The sequence below is a fragment of the Sus scrofa genome, chromosome 9 (assembly GCF_054392235.1).
Source record: "Sus scrofa isolate SSC_HxYL_T2T_F1_AM1 chromosome 9, Sscrofa_HxYL_maternal_Yorkshire_Landrace_v2.0, whole genome shotgun sequence".
In the NCBI taxonomy this organism is placed as follows: domain Eukaryota; kingdom Metazoa; phylum Chordata; class Mammalia; order Artiodactyla; family Suidae; genus Sus; species Sus scrofa.
This window is the reverse complement of record NC_139391.1, coordinates 86,628,044-86,655,651: the sequence shown is the minus strand read 5'-3', so window position 1 is coordinate 86,655,651 and position 27,608 is coordinate 86,628,044. Positions and strand designations below refer to the sequence as shown.

At 33.8% G+C, this 27,608-nt stretch overlaps 1 protein-coding gene and 1 long non-coding RNA gene across 25 annotated transcripts in view; one reads left to right on the top strand and one right to left on the bottom strand.

Moving 5' to 3' along the window:
* Positions 1-27,608, bottom strand: part of LOC146400020 (uncharacterized) — a 162,979-nt gene that overhangs the window by 56,804 nt on the left and 78,567 nt on the right. The window lies entirely within an intron of this gene.
* The window catches only part of VWDE (von Willebrand factor D and EGF domains), a 69,998-nt gene continuing 43,719 nt past the window's right edge, over positions 1,330-27,608 (top strand). For 21 of the 24 annotated variants that reach the window (XR_014815880.1, XR_014815877.1, XR_014815879.1 and 18 more), the window contains exons 1-8: positions 1,330-1,535; positions 8,283-8,467; positions 9,701-9,932; positions 18,666-18,731; positions 21,786-22,033; positions 22,815-22,904; positions 24,409-24,553; positions 27,260-27,477. Coding sequence is in view for 10 of the 24 variants with exons in the window: in XM_084977134.1 (XP_084833260.1) it covers positions 1,469-1,535; positions 8,283-8,467; positions 9,701-9,932; positions 18,666-18,731; positions 21,786-22,033; positions 22,815-22,904; positions 24,409-24,553; positions 27,260-27,477 (1,251 nt within the window). In the remaining 14 variants the exon portion in view is untranslated. Of the gene's footprint in view, positions 1,536-8,282; positions 8,468-9,700; positions 9,933-18,665; positions 18,732-21,785; positions 22,034-22,814; positions 22,905-24,408; positions 24,554-27,259; positions 27,478-27,608 lie in introns of those variants that run through there. The other 3 variants (XM_084977143.1, XM_084977140.1, XM_084977136.1) reach the window with 1 other exon arrangement.

Here is a 27,608-nt window from a genome sequence, read left to right as displayed (position 1 = left end):
TGACATAGCCAATAAACAGGTAGCAGAGCTAGGATTAGAACCCAGATGTCTTGATTTCAGCCTTGTGCACTTAATAACTGCATCTTTCTGGCCCCTGAATTTGGAGGTTTTCCCATATAAGTTCATCATAATTTTGCAAATGAACCTGACAAGAGCCATTTCCTTTTTCAAGGAAATTCTTATTTGAATTTTTTCACTATTAGGCTTTTATTTTCACTCAAGTTATAAATTCTTGGCTTCATTTTATCTTCCACATTGAGAGTCTGTACTATTTCTCTCTCAGTGATATTTACTGCATTTACACATAACTTTGCTATTTATAACTAGGGTACCATGAAGCCATTGTTTTTCCTCCTTTTCAAAAATAAAAATTTTTTAAATTTGAATATTACACCAAACTTTGATGAACCTCACTACATAATGTGTGTTAAAACATCCTTAATCCTTTTTATCTTTCCCATAGTCCTGTAACTAATTTTTCTTCAGTATATTCTGTGGACTCAAACCAGTTTAGATGAATTTTCCATTGAGATTTAAAAAAAAAATTAAATTATGCTAAGGGTTTCTTTTTCCATCTTAATTCACTTCTATGGAAGAAAATTCATTCTCTGTTACAATTCTAACTGGTATTCATGAATCAAAACTGAAAAAACAAATGAAACCCATTATACTTTAGCTTGTGTTCATGGTTTGCTGGAAGTCAGGTTTGTGATGTGGTCCTCCAGGAAGGTATATAAAATTTGATTGCATTTTTACAGATATTACTGGACAAAAAATTTGCAAAAAAGCCCGATATGATTTAATCCTGATTATAAATATTATTTCTGGTGATTTCACAAAAATAATTAGAAAATTGATGTTTATTTTTCTGTCTCAGTTTTGGACAGAATAAGAGAGCTACTACTGTCACAACATTAATTTCTACTTCCTCCTCCTATCGTTCATCACTGAGGACTAAGGTGACAGGTACAGCCTCTGAGAAGCACCTTTAGAAGCAAATCAGCACTCAGATTACCAAGAGTCCGTCTGCAGGTATAATCAGAAGCACTGCCCCTCCAACAGAATTTTGCAATCCATCTAAAGAGTTTCTAGGATTAGCAAAGTTTTTCCAAAGCATTTGTTGGAACATGGAGACGCGAGATGCCAAGTTATATCCTGGGGTATTTCCCCCTGAATGTGCGACAACTGTTAACCAAAACACTAGTGGAACCACTGTCCGACGCGCAGGGCACAACGCGGTCTCCTAGGACTGGTTGGGCGTGACTTTCAGGCACGCTGGCGGGCTTGGGAAGGAGGAGTCACCAGGCTCGAGACGTTATCCCCAGAGCCAGAACACGCAGCGACCCGAAGTGCAAGCAGGGACAGCCTGAGTGCTGTGAAAGAAGCACGGAGGGGCTGAGGTGGCCCCTCCTGCCCGCGCACACGGACGGAGCTCTGCGACCCCTTCGTCTCACCTGGGGCAATAGCGATGCCTGGCGGAATCTGGATGCTGACGCTGGTGTCCTTGCTCCTGACCCCTGGGAAAAGTCGGCCAGGTAGGGCGCTGGCCGATGGAAGCTGCAGGGGCGCCACCTGGGCCTTCGGGAGAAGGGGGGTTAATGACTTCCTGGATGACACGTGGAACGTGCCTGTGCATCTTTATGGCTGCATCTTATATTTGTCTCATACCCACCCCTGCTCTTTCATACTGCCATCTTTGAAATGGTCACTTTGCAGCTTTGGTGCTCTTCAGTTTTCCTTCAGCACTGGCTATTGTTGCTTCCTCTTCTGCTCTTAAGATTCTCAGTCTTGTTTTTGTTCCTTTGTTTCCTGCTGATCTCCTTTCCTTAAGATCCCTTTAATTTACTGTAAGAAACTTTTTCTGGATCTGCCAAATATCCTAACGGCAATGGACTTGAAATAGTCAAAAGGAGTTCAATTCCAAACTGTATCATTTCTACACCACGCCTACCCTACCTCCGAAATAATAAATTAACATTTTATCCCTAGAGTAATTCATTACGTTGTTTTCTGTATGATGTTTTTCATATATTTGTTAGAATCAGTTTTGCTACTACAAAAGAGATCTCTAAAGAGAAAATAGCTCTCCTCTCACTTAAATCCAGGACAAAGAACACATAGTTTAAAACACAGTGAAGTTAAAACACTGGTCAGCTCTTGCTGACTGTTTTTGTGTTCATATAAACAGGAACATTAAATGAAAGGTGACTTGTTTTTAGACATGTCCTTATGTTTTTCAGAAATAAATTGGATCTGTGTAAAATTACCTGAAGCTTTTCAAAAAAGATTGTGTTCAACATTTATAAGTGTTCAGCATATAATTTTGTTTTATCACCTTGTTGGTCTTGGTCTATTTTACTAAAGTAAGTTTTCTCTATAAAAAGAGTGTGGGGGTAAGCACTCCCCCATATAAAGTTGTAAAAAAAATATCAGAACCCAAATGTTATTTCCTGAAATACCTTAAGAAGCTGTAACTGAACTATGCCTTCTTTGCTTTGCTTACACATTTACTAGATTTTCATGAAGAACTATTAGAAATACATGTAATATACTGAATATGCACTCATTGAATTTATATAATGTTTCCAGAAAAATAATCAATATTTACAAAAGAATTTGCTTCAATGTTTACTATGATCACATAACCTTTTCTAGCCTCTGTAAAATAGCCTTGCAATCTCTCTACTGAAGGTGAATATTAACCGTTACCAGATTCTAAGCTCATATCATGGTAAAGCTGATAATAAAGTTTATAATAACTTCTTTATTATAATGAAGTAGAGATAAAAGTGGAGACATATGGAAAATATAAGGCTTTTCTTTTTAAAAACAGCTTTATTAAGATATAGTTCATATACCATACAGATCACTCATTTATGGTATACAATGTTTTATTATAGTGTACAATAGTCTACAGTTTATGCATATTCACAAATATGTGCAACAATTACCACAGTCAATTTTAGAACAATTTTATCACCTTAAAAAGAAATACCATATTCTAGCTATCCTTCTCCTACATCCTCCTTCACTCTTTCCACCTTCCCAACTGTAAGCAATCACAAATCTACTTTCTGCTCTATAGATTTGCCCATTCTGGATATTTTATCAAAATAGAATCGTATAATAGATTGTCTTTTGTGACTGACTTTTTTTCATTTAGCATAGTGTTTTCAAGGCTTGCCATGTTGTAGCAGGTATCAGTACTTCATGTCTTTTTTGTGATGAAGTAATATTCCATTGTAAGTATATAGCGTGTTCTGTATATACATTGACCAGCTGATGAACAGTTGTGTTGTTCCACCTTTTGGCTATTATAAATTTGCTACTATAAACATCTGGGTACAAGTTTTTGTATGGACACCTTTTTAGTTTAGAAATATAGCTAGCAGGGGAGTTAGTGGATCATAGGGTAATTCTGCTTAACCATTTCAGGAATAGCCAAGATATTTTCCAAAGTGATTGTACAGTTTTATATTCCTGCAGCAGTATGTGAGGGTTCCAAATTTTTTTTTCTTTTCATATATTTTTCTGGCTTTGGTAGCAAGGTAATACTGGGCTCATATCTGGTAGTATTCCATATTTTTCTATTTTTTGGAAATATTTGTGAAGAATTGGTATTATTCTTGAAATGTTTGGTAGAATTGAACTCTAGTGCCATCTGCACCTGGCCTTTTCCCTTTGAATGCCTGTGGTTTTTATTTTTATTAATTCATTTTTTTTACATGATATAAATCTATTTGGATTCCTTATGTTTTCTTGAGTCAGCTTTGTAGTTTGTGTCTTTTAAGGAATTTATCAATCTTCTATATGTTATCTAATGTACTGACATGCAATTGTAATAGTATTACTAGTATTACTAAGATCTCTAAAATGTGCCCTATTTCATTTCTGATTCTAGTAAGTCAGTCCTCTCTCTTTTTTCTCAGCAAAGTTAGAAATATGTCAACTTTGTTGATTTTTTTAGAAAATATCTTTCAGTTTTACTGATTTTTCTCACTGTTTTTCTACCTCAACTTCATTGATTTCCTCTTTAATTTTTAAATTCCTTTCTTTCTGCTTCGTTTAGATCTAGTACGCTCTATTTTTTCCAATCTTCTGGTGCAAGGTTAGTTTATTATATTGTTTTTTTTTCTTTTTTAATATAGACATATGTATCTATAATTTTCCTTTAAGCATTGCTTTAACAGCAGTCCATAAATTGTGGTATGTTGTATCTTTATTTTAATTCTTTTCAATGTATTTTCTCATTCCTATTTTCATTTCTTTGACCCACTGACTTTCTAGGCTGTCTAATTTACACATTTGTAAATTTCTTAAATTTCTTTATGCTATTGATTTGTATGTTCATTCCATTGCAAAAGGACATAATTTGTATGATTTGCATCTTTTCAAATTTATTGAGGTTTGTCTTAATAGTCTAATGTATGTGTAATAGGTGTATTTATGTTTAAAATTGAATAACTTCCTCATGGGTGAAATTTTATTGTTCTAAAATGTCCCTCCTTGCCTCTAGTAACATTTTTTAAAACATATTTTGGGTCATGGCCATTCTGGCTGGTGTAAGGTGGTACCTCATAGTAGTTTTGATTAACAGTTCTCTAATAATTAGTGATGTTGAGCATCTGTTCATGTTTTTTTTAGCCATCTATATGTCTTCTTTGGAGAAATGTCTATTTAGATCTTCTGCCCATTTTTTGATTGGGTTGCTTTTTGATATTGAGCTGCAGGAGGTGTTTGTGTATTTTGAGATTAAACTCTTGTCAGTTGCTTCATTTGCAAATATATTCTCCAATTCTGTGGATTGTCTTTTTGTTTTATTTATGGTTTCCTTTGCTGTGCAGAAACTTAAGTTTAATTAGGTGCCATTTGCTTATTACCATTTTTATTTTCGTTACTCTAAGAGGTGGATCTGAGAAGATACTGTTGCAGTTTATGTCAGAGAGTGTTCCACTTATATTTTCCTCTAAGAGTTTTATAGTATTTGGTCTTACATTTGGTCTTCAATCCATTTGGAGTTTAATTTTATGTATGGTGTTAAAGAGTGTTCTAGTTCCATTCTTTTGCAGTAGCTGTCCATATAGTTTTCCCATCATCACTTATGTCTTTTGTCCATTGTATATTTTTGCCTCCTTCAACATAGATTAATTGACCTCATGTGCTTGGGTTTATTTCTGGGCTTTTTATCTTGTTCCATTGATCTATATTTCTTTTTTGGGTGCCAGTGCCATACTGTTTTGATGATTGTATCTTTGTAGTATAGTCTAAGTTCGTAGAGCTTGATCCTTCCAGCTCCATTTTTCTTTCTCAGGATTGCTTTTCCTATTCGAGGTCTTTTTTGTTCTCATATAAATTAAAAAATATATTTTTATCTAGCCCCATGAAAAATGCCATTGGTGATTTGATAGGGATTACATTGAATCTGTAGATTGCCTTGGGTAGGGAAACGGGTTTGTAGAGTTACTATTCTAGTACTCGAGGAGTTAGGCCCCCAAATTGCCAAATGGGAATTCAAACCAGCCAAAGTTAACTATATCCTCTATTCTAGACTTAAGGTTGTAATGAAGTTTTTAAGAGCATGGCTTATTAATTGCTAAAATGATTCAAAATTTTTCTAGAGATTTTGAACATTTTAAGAGTGACAAGTAGATGTGGAGAAAAAAACCACTAAATAAATTATATAAAATATGAGATATTATGAATTATAAAATTGAGAAATTTCTTCTATATAAAAAGTAAATAAAAATAAAAAATAGGAGTTTCTATCATGGTGCAGCGGTTAATGAATCCGACTAGGAACCATGAGGTTGCAGGTTTGGTCCCTGCCCTTGCTCAGTGGGTTAACGATCTGGCGTTGCCGTGAGCTGTGGTGTAGGTTGCAGATGCACACATTATACAGCTCTTTAGCATTGTTCATGGCTTACTGTGATTGCGTCTACACATTTGCATCTTTAGCTTTGGATTAGAAAAAAATTATTCAAAGCAGCAAAGTCAAAGGAAGCATCAGAACTGTAAAAGCACTTAGGAAGGAGAAATACTACACAGAATAACTTTTTTCCCCTAAGACCAAATTCTATTTCAGGAAAAGATCAGAGAAAACATTTCAATAATTCATGCACATCTCACTAGTAATCTCTTTTATAATTTTTCCTTAGTTTGCAAACACATGCAGTCTTCTGATAATGACAGGATCTTAAAATTATTTCAAAATTAAGTGAAATGATAGCACATCCCTTAACTTCTATACACATGCATTTTATAAAATATTTATCTAGTGTTGACAGATTGAGACTGTCAAAATCACTAGAGCCTTTTGAGACATATGTAATTGGTGAAACTAGAAACAAAAGAAAGAACCTTTTGTAGTCATTCCTAAAATCCTTTGCTAAAAAAAATTCTTTAGGGAGATTTTTTTCTTGTAAGACAATAACTTTTTTTAACAGTTTAGTTGCTGTAACCATAAACAACAAAATGAAAAGCAAAGAAATTCTAAGCTACACATGAGATTGATTTGCATATTAATATCACTAGTTTATTGTGCTCCTTGTTAACTTGTTTGGAAACTGATTTTTGTTTATAAATACTCTTTAACCTATAATTATGTAATAAATGTTTGGGGATTTTGTTCAGTTAGATGATTTCTTTTTTTCCACAGTGAAGTACTTTGGTAATGATTACATCTTCCTTTTCTATTTCATAGATATTTTATTTATTATAGTGTATTCCTTGAACAAATATAATATCTAATATTGAGAGCTTGTCTCACTAATATGTCAACAAGGTACTCCAAGTAAGGCTATTTCCTTGTGTTTCTTATTATTTGGGTGACAGGAGCCTCAAATAAGAGCTCTATTTCTCAGATAACTGTTTCATTGCCTCCTCTTCTGTCTTCACGCTGGGAAGATACCCTTTCTGTTTTTTGCCTCTGTGAATTTGACAGAAAAAGTATCTTCCAGGCCATGGGTTTTCCATTGTGGCTCAGTGGTTAACGAACCCAACTGGTGTCTGTGGGGATGTAAGTTTGATTCCTGTCCTTGCTCAGTGGGCTAAGGATCGAGCACTGCCATGACCTGTGGTGTAGGTCACAGACACGGCTTAGATCCTGCATTACTGTGGCTGTGGCAAAGCTCTGATTCGACCCAGAGCCTGGGAACCTCCATGTGCCTCAGGTGTGGCCCTTTTTTTAGGTGTGGCTCTTTTTTAGACAAAAGATCCCGCCCCCCAAAAAATATCTTCTAGCAACTGAGGCTCAAAAAATGGCTTCCCTAAAAAAACTTCAAAACTGTCTATTTTTCCATGGTCTTTTCTTATTATTTCTTCAGAACTGTTCCCCTCCTCCCCATTCATTTTCTTGTGCTTAGAAATGAAAACAAACTTCTTTGATATTTTAAAAAGGAAAAAAAATTGAAAACTTTTTTTTCCTGCACTAGAAAAAAAAAAATGTAGGAAACTTCAGTAGGAGGGCATTTTATAAAAATTCTATTAGCATTTAAAGATTGGTTTAATTTGTTGCATTCCAGGACCTGGCAGAGATGGTATTTGGGGGGCATGTGGCTTCTGTGGCAGAAAGCAGGTCATGGAGAATCAATAATAAAATTCAAACCTGGAGGACCATTCTCAAGAGGAATCTTTGTAAGCCTATGCCTTTGGATAATAGAAATAAACAAATCCTGACTCAACAGCAATCAGCAATTTTGCTTGTACAAATTAAATGAACATAAAGTCCTTGAAGCTCAAATACTTCAAAAATACATTCTAAAAAATTTGCTGACCAGCTTATTGTATTTATGGAAAGTGTAACTTAACGTCATCTTTGTTTTACTAAGAGACCATTGCATTTCATACGGTCTTCATGTGCACCTGTAGGTTTATTTGCTCTGGTTTTTTTTTTTTAATTTTATTTTTTTAAATTTATTTATTTTATTTATTTTTTGTCTTTTTGCTATTTCTTTGGGCCGCTCCCGCGGCATATGGAGGTTCCCAGGCTAGGGGTCGAATTGAAGCTGTAGCCACTGGCCTACGCCAGAGCCACAGCAATGCGGGATCCGAGCCACGTCTGCAACCTACACCACAGCTCATGGCAACGCCGGATCGTCAACCCACTGAGCAAGGGCAGGGACCGAACCGGCAACCTCATGGTTCCTAGTTGGATTCGCCAACCACCCCGCCACGACGGGAACTCCTATTTGCTCTGTTTTTGTTTCAAGAATCAATTTTAATTGAGGACTGAACTATGTCAATAAGAAAATAAAAGACATAAAGACATCTATCTTTCATTCTAGCTCCGGAGTGCTCTCCTGGGGGATACCAGTTTCTTCAGAGCCCTTATAGAAATGTCCATTTTGACTCCTTGCACCTCCAGCAGTCAGCCATTCAAGACCTGATATGTGACAATGCCCTTTCTCCCGGATGGTATCGATTTCTCCTCTTTGACAGACCTGCCAAGATGCCAACCGAATGTGTTGAGGTATCAACTCACTAATGTGAACTACATCCATTTTTTCTTAAGTATTTTCTCATATAAGGATTGGATCTTGTTACAATCAATTTGTTTCTCATGTTGAAATACTATTTTAATTTTGTATCAAGATTCAGTTAATCCAAGGGAGTATTCCCATGTACTCTAATAGTAACAGTTAATGTAGTGATCAACAGTCACCAAATATTTTTACTTATAGTATCTTGTATCATTTTTACAACAACAGTATAAGATGGTCTATCATCATAATTCCTATCACACAGTACAGTAAACATATTTTTAGATGTAATACTCCTAGATAGCAGGACAGACAGCCAACTTTTGATTACAGTCAGTCATTCTCAAGAGCTGATGTAATCTCAATAACTTGCAAACAGTAAAATACTGTATATTTTAAGTGCTTTAGTTCTTGTCTGCTTAATAAAAGGATTATTCATTTTCCTTAACATTACCCACATTTTAAAAATTATACAGAAGTGGGAATTATTTCCTTTTTCAGGTATGTGATGTAAAAAGAACTCAGAAAAGATCTCCAGATTTGTCTTCAAGTGAGGCCTTAACTTCATTTTTTTTTTTTCAAATTGCCAACCAATTTGTCTGTCACCAGATTTTGAGCAATCTTTTCTTTCTCCCCTGATTTTTTATTTTTTAATTTTCCTGGCCATTCCTATGGCATGTAAAAGTGCCCAGGTCAGGGACTGAACCATGCCATAGCAGCAATCCAGGCCACTGGAGTGACAAAATCAGATCTTTAATCCACCACACAACAAGAGAACTCCTCTCCTCTGATTTTTTGATGCCTCTTCTACTGAGCACTAACTTCTTACAAATACTATTTCCAGAAATTTTTGAAGAATTCTCCTAGATCAGTTTATCTTTGTGCAATATGTTAAGATGACTGAAGATTGATTTTTTTAAATCTTTGAATGTATCAACTATTTTAGTAAGCTGACACTGAATTTATCTTATTCACAATACAAGAGTAATAAATGGAAGAAAGGTATTTTAATTTGAAAAGATTATATGAATTATGAGAAATCTACCCTTAAATTTACTGTTCCATAAAGTTATTTTTCTTTTATGGTACCCGTTATTAAATTTTTTAAATAATTGATAATTTAATATTTTAAAAGGCTGCTTAAAAGGAAATGCAAAGTTGATTTATCTATCACATATGAAACTAAACTGGCTTTTCAACTTTCATCTTCTCTGATCCAAAAGATGAACCACTGTGGAACACAAGCCCCCATCTGGCTATCTCTGAGAGATTCAGAAACACTGCCTCCACCTGGGGAGATCAAGCACCTGACAGCTTGTGCCACATGGCAATTTTTATTTAGCACTACAAAAGACTGCTGTCTTTTTCAAATCCCAGTGTCTGTGAGAAACTGTGGAAAGTTTTTTGTGTACTTGCTACAGCCCACTCAGGGATGTATGGGATATTGCGCAGAAGGTGAGAAAAATGTGTAATACATATAAACTGCTAATAATGGGACTCTGTGTGTTGGTGGGTTTTTTGCCATCCTCTGGCTAGGGTGTATGGACCTAATGCAACTCTTAGTGAGAGATCTGGCTTACTATTATCACTGTAATTAGGTTAAATTTCTGATTTAAATTGGCCAGATTTGTTCAGGATTCTTTGCTAAGATTTTAGAATCCTCAAAATATTTGTTAATATGAAAGTATCAATGGTTAATATTGCAGTGATAATGCATATTGATGTTATTTATCTGCTGATAACAGGCAATAAAATGGACCCTTCTCCTTTGTGGTATTCTTCCTCAAAAGGCATAACCCCAGTGTAATTATAAGCAAGCTCATATAAACCCAAATGGAGAAACGTTCTGCAAAATACCTGAATAGTACTCTTCAGAAGTGTCAAAATCATGGAAAACCATGAAAGAGTAAGAAATTGCCAAAGACTAGAAAGGTCTAAGGAAACTGTGATGGCATTCTGGATTGGATAACTGAAGCAGAAAAGAACTTCCATGGAAAACTAGTAAAATCTGCACAGTCTTTAGTTTTTTTAAGAGTAGAGTCCTAGAGACAATGTCTTAGTTTTGACGTATGTATCTTGATTTTGTAATAAAGGAGTACTGGTGGAAGATGGATATAGGTATATGGAATAGCTCTATGTTATTTTGCAAATTTCATGTGAACCTAAATTATTTTAAAATAAAATGTTTATAACAAAGCAAAAGTAAAATTATTTTCGAAAGCAATAAGTGTTGTAGATTAAAGAAAACTAGTCAATGCAATAAAGATTGACTGGCACAGAGATGCTATCCTTCAAAGGGAACCTGTGAAATGTCAATCTGAATAGGTGATGAGCTTAAACTGAGTTCTGAATGAAGAGTATAAGCCAGTTGAGAAAGATATGGGAAAAGAGCATTCCAGGTAAAAAGAACAGTGAATGCAAATGTCCTTAAATAGCGGTAGAGATGGCCACTCAAGGAACTGAAGGAAAATCAACATGGCAGGAACAGACTGATAGCATGAGCTTTGGAAAATGAGGTCAGAGAAGTTGAAAGGGAATAGAATCTGTAGGGTCTGATGACCGTAGCAAAAACTTACATTTAGTCATAACTGTAATAAAGTTTTAAATAGGTGAATAACATGATCCAAGGATTGTATTTAAAAGGCTACTATTCCTACAGTAAGACTCTATATAGGAAGCTGTCACATTAATTCTATAGAAGATGGTAGTGGCTTACAGGTTGGAGGAAGTGAAAATGGCCTCGACTGCTGGCAAAAGAAAGAAAGTAATGAGTTGAAATGTTTTTGGCAGGCAGAGCTTATGTATGGGAGAAAGTGGAAAGATGGAAAGAAAGGAACCAAGAACATCTAGTTTTTTGCTTGAGCAATTGAAATGGAAAAGCTAAGTACAAAGACATTGGCTGAAGAGAGAGAGAGAGAGGAATTGAGTTATATTTTGGCCTGTTATCTAAGAAGGGACATGAAATATACAGATATAAAGTACACATAAGACTGATGACCCCAACACTGACCATGCTACTGACTAAGGATGTTAGAGAATGGGGGCCCTTGCTGGAAGCTCCAAAATATACGATTATGGAGCTCACCGTAGATTATTGAACCCATTTAAATTCTTTTGTTTACTTTTCTCTGTGCTCAATAATGACTGTGAATTCTTTGAAAGCAAACGATATACCCTTTACATCACGGTCTCAAGACTTTGTATCCTAAACAAAGTAGGGACTTGACAAATGTATATTTAATTGAAGTATTTAATAGAACTAGTGACCCAACTCCCCTGATGCAAGGAGCTCAAAATAGAAAGAAACTATATAATAGTGATTTTTTTTTTTAACTTGGACTGTTTATACAAGAATGAAACTGATAAGTAAGGGATTTATTCCCGATGGACGGTGAGGCCGGGGTGTGCTGATATATGACCAGGTTATAGGAGGAAATCAACCCCCTTCCAATACATTATCTGGGCTCTTTGTATGTAGGAGACTGAAAATGCTGGGACATACTGCTATGGATTAGTGTTTTAAAACTAGGCAAACATTGTGAATCAAATAATAATCGTATGGGTAAGACTCATGAACATTTTTATCCTGAGATTATTAGACTCTCCAAATTAGAAAACCCCGAATGACACAGATACAGTGAAACAATGGCAAAGAATACACATGGAATTATACATTACAATTAATTTTAATTAATTATTTAAATTATGAATGAAAAGATTAAAAGTTTTATAGAATACTGGAGGTAAGGGTAGTAGAGCCTTTTTCGGAGAGCAGGACATTAACACTGAGAGTTTGAAGGTAAACAGACCTTGGTTGGATAGAGAGGGAGGGGAAGAACATCCCAGATAGGATCCATAGCACATGGAAGGCCTTAAGGCTATTAGATGTGCTCACAGGAGTGAAGACAGGCAAAGATGCTGGATCTCAGGGCGTGAGGGAAAGCATAGCAAGACATGGAGTGGGAAGGGCAGCAGAGCCTAATATTTAAGGAGCTCTGCATTTTATTCTCCATGCATTGAGAAGTCTTTGGAGAATTATACTTAGAGAGTTAGCCAGTAAATTTCTCCTTTGCTTACACAGCTGCTGGCCAACTAAATCTAGATGCAAGCAATATGCTCAATAAAGAAAGGCAGCATCTGCTCAGTTAGTAGAGCCAATGTCATTCACTGGGAAGGAGAAAATCCAGAGAGATGTGTTAGCTTCATCGAGTGGCTAGGATGAGATATTTTGAAAAATGTCTTTTAAAAGTATTTTTCTATACTCTTGCCATCAAAAAATAGTTAATTGTTATAAAATTTCAAGTAATATTACCAAATATTTGTATAAAACTCTGCAGATGTTTCAGTGGAACAAAACAGCAATATACTTACATTAGTTTAAGAAATATTGGCAACAGTTTAAAATGAAAAAAAAAATCTTTTATGCCAGAGAATACCATAAAATATAAATCATCAATTCAACAGAAATTTTGTTTATTGCTTATGCTAAATTTATTTACCTCAATATTTAAAATTTGCACTTCATGCATGCCTTTAAAACTTAAAAATATTTGCTGTTTTGTTAATGTCATTACTGCCCATTCAATTTCTCAGCCTTGGAAGAGTCAAAATTATTTCTCTCATTCTCCATATTCAAGTCTTCCTACTGGTTTTAGGGAAGGAGAATTTCTGGGAGATGATTATTTTTTACTCAGTGTACAAGTTATTATTTAGATGTTTGCATGAATTATCCTTTCTGATTTGCCAGTAAAAGCTTACTTTGAAGTAGCATATAGACTTGAATTAAACTTCATAGTTAGCAAACAAAAATGTCATTTAATCCACTTAAGAGTTTCTTTTTCTTGCTTACCAAGAATCTGAAACAGATGTTCCCTAATGATGGTGATTTGGCCAGTATATCATGTCAAGCTGAGGTCTCTGTGTGTCTCTAGGCTTTTCCTTTATGGTGACAGGATGAAGGTCCAGGTTTAGCCTTTATATTTCATTTTAGACAGGATAAAAGGGAAACCCCAAAGGGTAATAGAGGTATAGTGCTAACTTAAACTTGCCTGTACCCCCCACTTATGGAGATTGCTTAGGAATAGCCTTATCACAATTACTTCAGAATTCTCTGGCTCATCTCTGGTTCATCGTCAAAGGCAATCTATGAAATGGAGTTTTTACTTGAACATATTTCTGTTCCCAAACTTATGGTTATTGAATAGGTAACAGTGACTCATATTTAGCTTAAACACCATCAAAACAGCAAAAATTAAGAAAATTGCTTTCACTTTAATAGTATATTCTCATGATTGGATTTGGTCTTTTGTAATTTCTGTCATTTTCACACAACTTATCTACCCTTAGCAACTTTTAGAAGCCAAATAAGAAAAGAAACATTGATTTAATATTATAATTTTAATCAATACCATTGAAACAAAAAGATTGACATATGTGTATTTTTTAGAATAATCCATGGGAAATATATTTCTCATGTTTTCTGTATTTTTAGTTAGCAATGTAGTTAGGTCCTTGTGCTATACATGAAGAGGCAACATATCAATTGAAAGTAGGCTGTAAGACATAGAAATAACCTAAATGTCCATCAATAGATGAATGGATAAAGAAGATATGGAGTGTATACAGACAATGGAATATTACTCAGCTGTCCAAAAAATGAAATATTATTTGCAGCAACATGGATGGATCTAGAGATTATTACATTAAAAGAAGTAAGAAAGATAAATACAATATACTATCACTTTTGTGTAGAATTTAAAATAGAATACAAATTAACATATCTGAAACAAAAACAGACTCACAGATATAGACAACAGACTTGTGGTTGTCAAGAGGGAGGGATTAGGGAAGGGAAGGATTGGGATATTTGGATTATCAGAGACAAACTATTATATATAAGATGGATAAACAACAATGTTCTACTATATAGCACAGGGAACTATATTCAATAACCTGTGAGAACTCAAAATGGAAAAGAATATGAAAAAGAATATATATATATATGTGTGTGTATATATATATATGAGTCACTTTGCTGTACAGCAGAAATTAACACTGTAAATCAATTGTTCTTTAATAAAATTATAAAACAAAAGAAAATAGGCTGTGAGAAATTAAGAATGTATGCTATAAATCCTATAGCACCCACTAAAAAAAATTAAAATGTTATAGCCAATCAGCCAACAAGGGATATAAAATGGAATCATAAAGTATACCCTGTTTTTAAGGGGCAGAAAAAGATGAGAGGTGCCAATAGGACAAGTAGAAAATAGCAACACAGTGAATATAAACCCTACAATATCAATAATTAAATAAGAATGGTCCAAACACATCAACTGAAAGTCAGAAATTGTCAAATTGGATCAAAAAACAAGACTTTCAACTATAGGCTGCCTAGAAAAGCCAACTTTAATAATTTTAAAAATGAAGTCGAAGTATAAGAATAGAAAATGATATACTTTCTTACACAAATCACTAGAAATCTTGAATGGCTACATTAAGTTAGACAAAGTAAATTACAGAGAAAAGAATATTACCTGGAAAAACAAAGTTCATTTTCTAATGAAAAAAGCCTCAACAGTAGAACATAAAAATTCTAAATACTTACGTACCTAATAACAGAGATTCAAAATACATGAAGCAAAACTTACTGATATTCAAGAAGAAATAGACAAATCTACAGTCTATGTTGGAGATTAATACCCACCTATCAATAAATGAGTTTGTAGAAACAAAAACAGCAAAAATGGAGGAAACTAGAAGAACTCTTATCAACCAACTTGCTCTGACACTTAGAGAAGATCCCACAAATGATAGAACAATTCAGGTTATTTACAAATGCATATGAAAAATTTACCAAGATAAATGCATTCTGGGCCCTAAATTAAGGAAATTAACATATTAGAAAAAGCTTGAAGTTAACTAAAAGAAAAAGCCACTTAACATTTATTTTGGAAAACATGAAAGGTCACAAATTAAAGACCTTAGCTTATACACTGAGACTAAAAAGAAACACAAATGAGACCCAGAGTAGGCAGTCAAAAGGAAATAATGATCAGACTGAAAAAAATTATTGAAACAGAATGTTTATTCACACATACACATGAATTATCCTCTCTGATTTGCCAGTAAAAAAGAGAAAACTTGGCAAAAAAAAAAAAAACTCAAGAAAATAAAAAACTGGTTTATTTTAGAAATTCAATAAAATCAATAATTCACAAGACAATTTGATCTGTCAAAAAGATAAGATAGACATTACCAGTATAGGAACAAGAGAGGTGATACAACTACAGATTCTACAGATATTACAAGGATGAGAAAAGTATTATTATGAATAACTTCCACCCATGAACTAAATTTAAATTAAGTAGACAAATTTCTTGAAGCACAGAAAACCAAATCTCACTTAAAATAAATAACTTCAAAGGCCCTATATCTTTTAAGTGGATTGTATTTCTAGTTGAAATTTATCCCTCCTAAAAACAGTGTTAACATATGATCCTGCAAGCCCAGTCCTGAGCAGATATCCAGAAAAAAACTATACTTTGGAAAGATACATGCATCCCAATATTCATTGCAGCACTATTTACAATAGCTAAGACAGAGAAGCAACCTAAATGTCCATCGACAGATGAATAAAGATATGATGTGTGTGTGTGTGTGTGTGTGTGTGTGTGTGTGTATGCAATGGGATATTACTTAACCATTAAAAGGAATGAAATAATGCTATTTGCAGAAACATGGATGGACTTAGAGATTATTATACTAAGTGAAGTATGCCAGGTAAAGACAACTATCGTAGGACATCACTTATTTGTGGGGTCTGAAAAAAAATGGTACAAATGAACTTATGTTCTGTTCAAAACAGAAATAGATCCACAAACAGAAAAAACAAAAAAACAAAAAAACAACTTAACGGTTACCAAAAAGGAAAGGGAGGAGAGTGATAAGTCAGGAGTTTGGGATTAAAATAAACATATCACTAGATATAAAATAGATAACCAACAAAGATCTACTGTATAGCACATAGAACTATATACTATTTTGTAATAAATAAGGGAAATGAATCTGAAAAAGAATAGTTATATAAATGTATAACTGAATCACTTTGCTGTACACCTGAAACTAACAACACTGTAAATCAACTATACTACAATAAAACAAACAAAAGCTCATGCCCAGATGGCTCTGGAATTCTTCCAAACATTCAAGAAGGAAATAATACCAATTTTATGCAACTCTTCCCATATAAATAAAGAGGAGGAACTACTTATAAACTTTGGTAAAACCAGCACTATTCTGAAAGTAAAACCAGACAAAGACATTACAAGAAAAGGAAACTGGAACAATATCCCTCATGAATATAAATGCATATGACATGATCATCTGTTTGGGAAATCCAGTGGAATCTACAAAATAGCTGCAGGAGCTATCAAGTGACTTTAGCGATCCTGAAAAAAAAGATCAACATCTAAAAATTAATTGTATTTCTTTACGCTAGAAATGAGGTGTAAATATAGGAAAAGATGTACAAAATATGTAAAATGAAAACTATAAAATTTTGCTGAAATTATAGAACACCTAAAATTAAAAAAAGAGATAAAACATGTTCAGGGATCAAAGGACTCCATCTTAAGATGTCAAGCTTCCTCAAAATGGTTTTTAGCTCTAAAAGAGTACTAATCAAGATCCCAAAAACTTTTCATGGAAACTGACAAGTTTATTCTAAATTTTATATAGAGGGAGTTCCCTTGTGCAGTGGGTTAAGAATCTGGCTTTGGCACTGCAACAGCTCAGGTAGCTGCTATGGCACAGGTTCAATCTCTGACTGGGAACTTCCACATGCCATGGATGCAACCAATAAATAAATAAACAAAAAAAATTTATTTGGGAATACAAAATACCTACAATGTCTAAAACTATTTTGACAAGAAAAAATGTTGGACAAATTACAGTGACTTTCAGACTACTCTAGAGTTACAATAATCTCAAAGGGTTACATTAGCATTAAGATAGACAAATTGAAGGAAAAAAGCGAAGTGCAGAAATAAAATAATACATACACAATTAACTGATTTTCAACAGAGAACATAGTTCTGTGGAAAATAACTGTATAGTGTTTTCAACAAATCAGATATCTATATACAGAAAAATGAACTCCAATTCAAATGCAAATGAAAAAAGTTGGGTTTCAAATAACAGAAAACAAGTAGAAGTAATTTTTTTTTTTTTTTTTTTTTTTGTCTTTTTGTCTTTTTGCCTTTTCTAGGGCCTCACCTGCGGCACATGGAGGTTCCCAGGCTAAGGGTTAAATCAGAGCTGTAGTCACTGGCCTACGCCAGAGCCACAGCAATGCGGAATCCAAGCCGCGTCTGCAACCTACACCACAGCTCAGGGCAACGCCGGATCGTTAACCCACTGAGCAAGGGCAGGGATCGAACCCGCAATTTCATGGTTCCTAGTCAGATTCGTTAACCACTGCGCCACGATGGGAACTCCTGAAGTAATATTTTTAAAAAAGATCAACACTAAGATTTTAGGATATTTAATTGACTCTGAGGAGGAGTCAAATAGAAGGCCTCAGAAGGTGTGGGCAATAAAAAATTTCTATGATCATAGGAGTCTATAGACATTCATTCCTACAAATCTCCTTCATTAACTCAATTTTCAAATCATCTCTCATTTTAAATTCTAAATTCTTCTGAAAAGCAATCTGATGAGCCTATGTTTGATCAAATAGTTACCCAATGAACTGAGCTTATCATTGGATTACAGTATTACCATGACAGCTGTAGACTCATTTCTATTACCCTGTGCATGATCATGGGGAAGGTAATTCCCAAGGAAGGGGGTACGGAACCAACTGTTGTATAAATTTCTTGACATTGTAATGTTTAAAAATTACATTACAATGTAGACTAAACATTACATTACAATGTACATTGCATTATAATGTAGACTGAAATTTGGAATCTAAGATATGAAAGCTATTCATTGTTTCAATATATGATCCCCAGAATATTTCCATTTGATCTCATCCTGAAAAGGGAAAAAGTTATGAAAAAAAATGAGAACAATTAAGCCTAAGTCTGTATTAAAACACACTTTTCCAAAGCATTGTCATCTTGGCAATCTATCACCTATCAATTTAATCAGTTAAATAACTTTAAAAATCTTAACCTTTTGTAGCTATTTCTGATGAGAATTTATACCCATGTGGCCCTGATGAAATTGAAAGTGGAGGTGACTGTTTCCGTAAGTATCACATTTTATTTTTTAACCATGTATTTATAAATTAATAATTTCAACGGGTTTTTATGTTCTGTGACTTACTTTATGTGTCTAATTATGCTAATATTTGATGATGCTCCAGTCTTGGGGGTATCAAAAAAATCATTTTATTGTGCTTTTAAGAAATAGTCTTGGAGTTGGCAAAGCTACAGGGAGTTGGGCATATTCGTATCCTGAAGATGTGTATGTATATTGGTAGAATCTTCTTATGAGAAAATTTGGTAATTTATCTCAACCATGTTAAAAATTCACATGCATTTGTTTTTAGGAATTTCACTTCTAAATATCTATCTAGAGAAATATTTAAAGTGTGAGGATACTATGTTTATAATAGCATTTTTCAAATAACATAAAAAGTCAATTGTGCATATCCAGTAACTGCTGCTTGATTCAATGGTTTTGATGTATCCATAATGATAAAATAGTCTCTAAACAATATTAAAATGCAGGAATACATTCTCTGACATTCATGGTATATTGTAGTTACTAAATCAGATTATGGAATACAACATTATTTTTCTCTTCTAGGAATGACTACATTCGTACCAAATAAGTCTTGGGAGATAAACACCAAAAATGTTAATTTCCCCCCTTCAATCTGTATATTTCATTTTATAATTTAAATTTTTAAAAGTTATTTCAAATATTGACTCCCCCAGTATAACAAATCCCTCTATATAGATCGTGTGATAAAATTTAAGACATCTACTTAAATTAGGAGCAGAAATTAAAATTATTTAATGAAACATTAGCTTTTTTGTAGGGCCTATTGGTCAAATACATTGATGACATATGGTGATACACTGAATGAATTAGCAATTTGTTTACATATAATTGACAAAAGTGTTTTTCATAGTGAAATAAACCATAATGACATAAAACAAATCAGGATAGATCATATAAAATTTAGATCTATCTAATTAATATGCTTTATCTTGAAAAATACTATTATAATAATCCTCAAAATAAATCATGCTGAGTTGTTTTCCTATGCCCTATTACATTTGTAAATGGTTTTTCCAGCCCATTTCTCTAGTATTCTCTAAGCAAGCTATTATCTTCAAAAAATCTGTTTGATTAGACCCTGTTATAAAAAAATGAAACAATATCTTAATAATAGTAACATTACCCATAAAGTATAATGGTTTGGCTATTCTGAATTATAGGTTTGGATTTTCTTTATCATACACATATATTGTCATAAAATCACTTCTCTCTCTTGAAATAACAATAAATTTAATCTACTTGTTATGCTATTCAAAGTACTGATGCCATTAATTGGAAAAAAATTGCTATACAAATCATACACAATTTGGGAAAGTAACACTTGAATGAAAACATTGAGTCAAAAGTCAACAGATAAAGCTTCAGGATAAAATAGAGAATATATCAATACATTTAGCACATGCTAAATTTAGAATTGACAGTGATAATAATTGTGCTTTTCAAGAAGAAATAATTTATCTATCATTTTTTTCTTTAAGTATATTTTAAAATACAAATGTTCTTTGATCTACAATGTTGTAACCAATGATCAGCTCACCCAGATTGTTGATTCCAAATGATTAAAAAATTTATCTTCATGCATTATTTTCTTTTCAGTCATTTGTTACCTCTTATTCCTAATAATCATTTCCATAGATAGTTCCTCCCTGTTTGGAAATAAGTTCAACCTCTTTTCCTTAGTTTAAGAGAAAATTTTTACTCGGATGTATAAGTATTAAAAAATCATATATATTCAAAAGTAATCTGTTATTTTCTTCAAATCTAGATATAATGATTTGGCCTAATGTTTAAAACGTTCAGCAAAATATTTATTACTTAGATTAATTTGAAAACAAGTCATTTGTTACTGGGATTTTGTAATTGGATATCTAACAAAATAAGACTTTAAAATATCTGAAAGTACATAAGGTTTGTCCCCCTGAGATTTAGACTAAGGTCTCAGAATTTTCCAAAATCTATATGACAGAATTGAAATTTTTTTTTTTTTTTTTTTTTTTTTTTTTTTTTTTTTTTGTCCTTTTAGGGCTGTATCCATGGTTCCCAGGCTAGGGGTGGAATCGGAGCTCTAGCTGCTGGCCTACACCACAGCCACAGCAACGCAGGATCTGAGCCACGACTGTGACCTACACCACAGCTCACACAACATCAGACCCTTATTAACCCATTGGGTGAGGCCAGGGATCAAACCTGCATTCTCATGGAATCTAGCCAGATTGGTTTCCACTGAGCCACGACAGGAACTCCGAAAAATTATTTTATTATTATCATAAAATTACAGTGTATATCATAGAAAATATTCGTATATTTTAGGACATTTAAAAAATCTTTTAAAATTGATCACTGAGATTTTTTTCTCTTTTCTAAAACATAATGAAGCAAATAAAAAACTCCTTTAGAAATGTTTTAGATCCCTAGATTTAGTCTTGCAAATGCCCAGAGATAAAAATTGTAAAATCTTCCTGAGTTCCCAGAGAAAATTAAAAATTTTTTTAACCTCAAAAAAATGAAAAGAATTAGACTGTTTAACATTTAATACATTTCACTAACACAGTATAATCACTTCAATTAGCAGCTCTTTCAACCCAATGTAATGATGGATTGAATTATAAGATAATTTGTAAGAGTAAAATAGTAAGGCATTTGGTTTTGCATTATCATGACTATTTTTCTAACAGGAAATTATAAAGTAGAAAATCTTAATTTTATTTGTTCGATGTTTTAGAAAAGGCTTGAAAGTACTTTTCTCATAAGAGCTAGACTTTTTAAGAGTAGTCATGTTCAGCCTGCTTTAATATAAGCTTGATGAGCTGACAAATTTGTTATCAATATTTATTTAATTATGAGTCAAAATAAGAATATACTACTTTGTTGATTGCCAGAGAATATTTCTATAAGTGTAATGTATTTTTCCTTAACGTACACCCCTGAGTTATAGTTTTCATGAGCTTTCCCATAAGTCAGTCTCCACTCTTTAAAGTGCCCACCGACAGATTTTGCATTTTCTCCCACCAGGTCAACTGACAGCCTCATTGCCCCCACCACCTCCAGGAAGGCCAGAGGTTGTGGTGGAGATGATTGAGTCCAGGCTTTTCTGTAGGTGTACTTTTGATGTTTCCCCTACAAACAACTCAGTGGGATTTCTCATAACTTGGTCTAGACTTTCTTCTCAAGAAATCAAAGAGGAGCTGAAACAAGAGACCACAATTCAGGCATTCTCTCTTTTAGAGCTGGATGGCATAAATCTCAGACTTGGAGACAGGGTATGTTTAAGAACAGTTGGGTTGTCTTTACTTTTCATAAATATGTTCATTTTCAAAATGGATTTTTTAATATATTCTAAAATTAGTTTTTGTCTCTGGAATAGATAGCACATTTTTTTCTTTTTTCTTTTTCTTTTTTTTGGCAATTGTTCCAACTCCAGTGACAATTGGATAAGTCAATAATCTTAGTGACTTTATATGAGTATTTGCTTTTAGAAATTCACTGATTACTATTAATGAACCCTTATGAATTTATATATATTTCTGGTTTTAAATGACATAATTTTATTATAGAAAGGTGTTTTTATTTTTTCAACAATAATAACAATTATTATCTACTCATAAATATATTTTGATTACAAAGTCTACAACCACTTTGATTTATGTTGAGGTTTGGGTAATTAATATTTTATAATGACAGAACTTTTCTCAATTTTCTTTTTTAATTTTTTTAATTAAAGAATAGTTATTTACAATGTTGTGCCAATTTCTGCTGCATATCAAAATGACCCAGTCATACATATATACATATTCCCTTTCTTATGTTCTCTTCCATCAGGGTCTATTGCAATAGACTGGAAATAGTTCCCTCTGCTATACAGTAGGACCTCATTGCTTATTCATTCTAATTTTCAGTCAACTTCTTAAGTTATTTTGCTTTATATTATATCTTATTTAAAAATCCCTCAAAAATTAAAATTAAGTACTTAAATATAATAATTTACAAATATTTCCTCCATAATTGTGTTGCTGAATGATCATTTGTTAACTGTATTCATAGATATTTTGCAGTGCTTCCATCTTTTTCTTGGAGAAGCCACATGTACAAAGTTTAGCCATCAAAAGCCAAGAATTTTTTGCAGGCATTAAGGTATGTAGCAATGGGGGTCTATTTAAGGATGATTCCTCTGGAACTATTTTCCATATTGTGATCTGTGGATGCTGGTTCCATGACCTCATCACAGACCGAAGGTTGAGACCTAAGAATCTGTATTTTTGAAAAACAATCCAAATAATTCTAGTGCCAATTAGGTTTGAAGGCCTGTTAATGAACTAAAGCTGAAATATGCTTGCATTTTTTTTTCAGAAATAGCTTGAATTAGAATAAAGCACAAATTCTATCCCCATATATTCATCATTTAACTAAAAGTTAGAATGTCAAAATTTATCATGCATTTTGGAAGACAGGTACCAGATCAAGTACTGGAGCCTCTGGCTAGTGCAGAATTGGCCCAGAGATTTGGGCTTTCTGAACAGCAAAAACTGAACTAACTAAATAAGGCAGTATCTATGGTCACTGCTGGTAGCACTGCCACCCAAGAACTGCTGAGCTATTCTAGTGGATGAGCAGTCATGACAGGGAATCCAGCAGTGATGGAAGGAGGGAGGGCAGTATTAGTAGGCAAGCATGGTGCGACCTCTGAGGTCTAGGCCACGGGACTGGAGTTTGACCTGATCTCATCTCTAGTTCAAGGACAAGATGGGAAAATCGATAGATTGTGAGAATAAGACTTAAACCAGGACAAAGCCTATTTCTGGATAAAGTCCACTTATACATAATAGAGAGCAAGGAAATGAAAGAGGAGCTTGAACTGTTATCAGAAGAGCATAAAACCCAGTGGGAAGGGAGGGGAAGCAGAGCCCAGGCTCTGAGAACACAGAACCTTTGCATCTATATTGGTAAAAAACCTTGCAGACAATAGGGCCAGTGTCCAGTCCGCAGGTTCTATTTCTGATCAGGCTATAGGGCGACTATTCAGAGTCAACTCTTTTGAGAGCCAGCTGAGAACCAAAACTGTATAAAAACTCCTGGCTTCAAAAAAGGATTGACTGTGAACTAGGGTAAGAGCAGTCCTGTATTTCAATACTCAGTAAATCCAACTATGGAAAGCAGAGGCTGAGAACTAAGCTGAAGATTGAGATATATGTTGTAACAATAGTATTTTGATTTCTGTATTAAAATATTTAGATTTCTAATTATATTAGGGATGATAATAATCCCTAAGAATAATATAATTTTCTATTGGTGTGTCAGTAAACTTTAGCAAACAAATGAAAGAATGTAGGAATCTTTCTGTCTCCTCTATTCACCAGTGCCCAGCACAAACCAGAATCCAGCCAGACTGCTTAACACATGTTACTGAACCAAACTGTGCCTAAACTCAGAGCATCATAGTGACTCCCTGTATTCTTCTCTACACTGCTGATGTTTTCAATCGATCTTGTTTAATTCAACAATTCTAGTGCTTAAGTTATTACTACCAGTTCACTCAGCAGAATATGGGCTATTGAGGGAAAATGCCCTTTCATAATCATTATATCCTAGAAATAAATTCTATTTTCACCTTACTTCTCTGCATATTTTCTTATACCAGTTACAGCCTGAACTGAGCACTATATCAGAAGATGGGAAAGAATACCAGTTGAGGATAGAGAGTACAGTTCCTATTGTTTGTCCCGAATTCAGTGAGCTTGATCAGGAGTGCAAAATCTCATTAAAACTGACAACTGTTGATGAAGGTAAATCCATTTAATTTTATTATTATATTTTGAATGATAACCAATGCTTTTTTTCATTCCAGAAAGTCACTGGAATGTACTCATATACTTAATAATGTTCCATGTTTACATCAAATTACAGCCCAGTCATATAAATAATACTGGGCCAAATTTATGATTGTCAAAGCAATCTATGTTGCAATCAACATTTACCGCTCCTGGGCTCAAAGCACAAATTAGAAAAAAAAAGACAATAATGAACAATCTCCTCTTCATTTTCTTTCTTCTCCTTTTCTTCCTCTTCCATCTCTCTTTTTTAACCTCCTCCTCTTCATTATTCTTATACATTCTTAAAATCTTTAAGATTTTCCATATCCTCCCTAATGGGGGAGGTGTGATAAGTTATACTAAAAGTTCCAGCTCATGCAACATGAGTGTCATAATGCAAGCTTCATGCTTCACTCCCTAATATAAGCTTGTGTTTGAGATCTTCTGTTTTAAAATTCTTCCATTTAAATTACTTATTGTATATATTGAATGATACATGACCACATATATATCTTCTGTCACAGCCATATAGAGAGCTGAAATTCTTCCACAGAACAAAATAGACTACTAGAGGACAACCCACGTAGAACAGCGATTGGGTTGTTGGGTTCTTTCCCCCTAAGCCTCTGATGTAGAGAGCAAGCACATAAAAGATATATAAATTAAAATCACCTCAGAGAGATTATGATTCTGTTCACATACTTTTTCACCATAAGCTATTACACTTTACTTAGTAAATACACCAAATACCATATATCTAGTCTTCGTGTCTGTATTATATCTAAGTCAGAGAAACCAAAAGATAAAATGCTAGGTGAAAGAGAGTGTCATGGGAATGACTCATCCAGAAAAAGAGAGGACTATGGAAGGAGAGAGGAATCGAGAGGCCGTCCCAACATACTTGACAGTCACAAACTTAGGTAACAACCAGCTTTCAGGAGGACCATGAGAAACACTTTATTCTGAAATACAACCGGGAAAATGAAATTAAACCCTCTCTCTCAGGCTGTCTGACACAATTCTACTTCAACTATTTGTATACTACGCAAATTTTATTACAGTTTATGGGGGAGTATAGGAAGAGGAAGATGTTATTGACATTTTCCAAAATCACGTTAAGGCAAAAATTTCCTTCCAAATATACTTTAAACTGCATTTGCATACACTCAATTCTTTCAACAAGACAAGCATTACTATAATATAAAAACAGCCTAAATATATTCCTACATTTTAGAAGTTTGCATGTTCTTATTATCTGTCGATTAAAAATGATTTCCTTTTATTTTTCTGGAGAAAAATTTCTGGATTTCGCTGATATTCTTCATCTCATCTTTTTTAAGTATATTTTTATTATGTCTCTACTTTTATAGAGAACAAGTTGGTGTCTCCAAGTGTATTTCTACAAAGGCAAGACTCTTTTTCAGTCTTAAAGGGAACAGAATTTGGCCCTCACTCTATAGACCAGGGGAAATTATGTCATGGGTAATAGCTAAGCCAGATGTGTTCCATATTCACCTTAGGGAGCTGGTTAAGGGTTTGGATGTTTCTGTTGTTTGTTATGTGTGTGGGAAAACTATATATTTCTAGGAAAAAAATGCATGAAGAGAAAATTTTTTTAGGAATTTTGAATCTATGCAGTACTCCTATGTTATATCTGAGAAGAAAGTTTTTAATGACTTCTGTCCTCCTCTTTGATCTCAGATGGACTTTGTATTTATTAATTGGTGTGAGAGCAAACTTCTTTTGTAGCCAGGTTTTTGAGGATCTATCCTTTTTGGGAGTTCCCATCTTGGCTCAGTGGTAATGAACCCAGTTAATACCCATGAGGACAGGGGTTCGATCCCCGATCTCACTCAGTGGGTTAAGGATCTGGCATTGCTGTGAGCTATGGTACAGAGCATTGCTGTGAACTGTGGGGTGGGTCACAGACACAGTTTGGATCTGGTGCTGCTGTGGCTGTGGTATATGCAGGCTGGCAGCTGCAGCTCTGATTCGACCCTTAGCCTAAGAACTTCCATATGCCAAGGGTTAGGCCCTAAAAGAAAAAAAAAATACCCTTTTTGTTTAGTTATACAAATCCCTAGAATTCCTTCCTTTTCTTTTGTTACCATTTTCCTTCCAAATTATTATTTTTTTTTTTGCATGTTCTTTGTTCCATAGGCAACTCAAGGTTCTGAATATATCTGGACATTTTGGAGGTGAAAGTGTTGAGGATTTATTATTGGTGTGAAATAACTTAATTTGTTTTGATTTTTCCATTTTTTAAAATGATGAACTCTGTACCAGTAATCACTGCCATCACTCAAAAATGGATGGAACATGAGTTTAAGCCCTAAACATATCTGGACCCAAGGAAGAAAAAATTGCATTGTTTCTTATAATTATTTTATATAGAAACAAAGATTTTATATTGCTTCTGAATTTTATTCAGGTGCATATGAATTTATAACCTATAAAACAGTCAAATGTATGTGACCTAGGCTGATTAATTATTTGTAAAGATTACATAGAGTTAAATAACTTTGGCTTATTTACACAAAATTATAATCATATTTTTAAGGTAAGAAAAAATAATTTAAGAATAATAATTCAATGTTCTGTGTTAATCAACTTATTTACATGCTTTGGTTGGTAGGTTATCTTAGGAAATTCTTCTGTGTATTTTTTTCATTAAAACAGGTAAAGAAGAGCGAGGCTTGAATTTGGCACTGTCTTCCTGTCACGTGGACCTTCACCAGACTTCACCCTGTGCCAATGGAACATGCAGCCATGCTTTTGTGTACTACACTGCTATAACAGATTTTTCTCAAGATGGAAGCAGAGTCACAAATATTGTAGTAGAACCTATAGCTAATGAGGATTTCCTGTGGAACAACTACATTCCAGACAGTATCCAGGTTAACAAATTACAAAAAATACCTTTATAAATGAAGCTTTTAAAAAGATATGTGTATTTTATCACTATATCTTGTAAACTTTTCATTTCAAAATCACTGAACAAGCTACTTCAATTTTTAACTGATTCCAG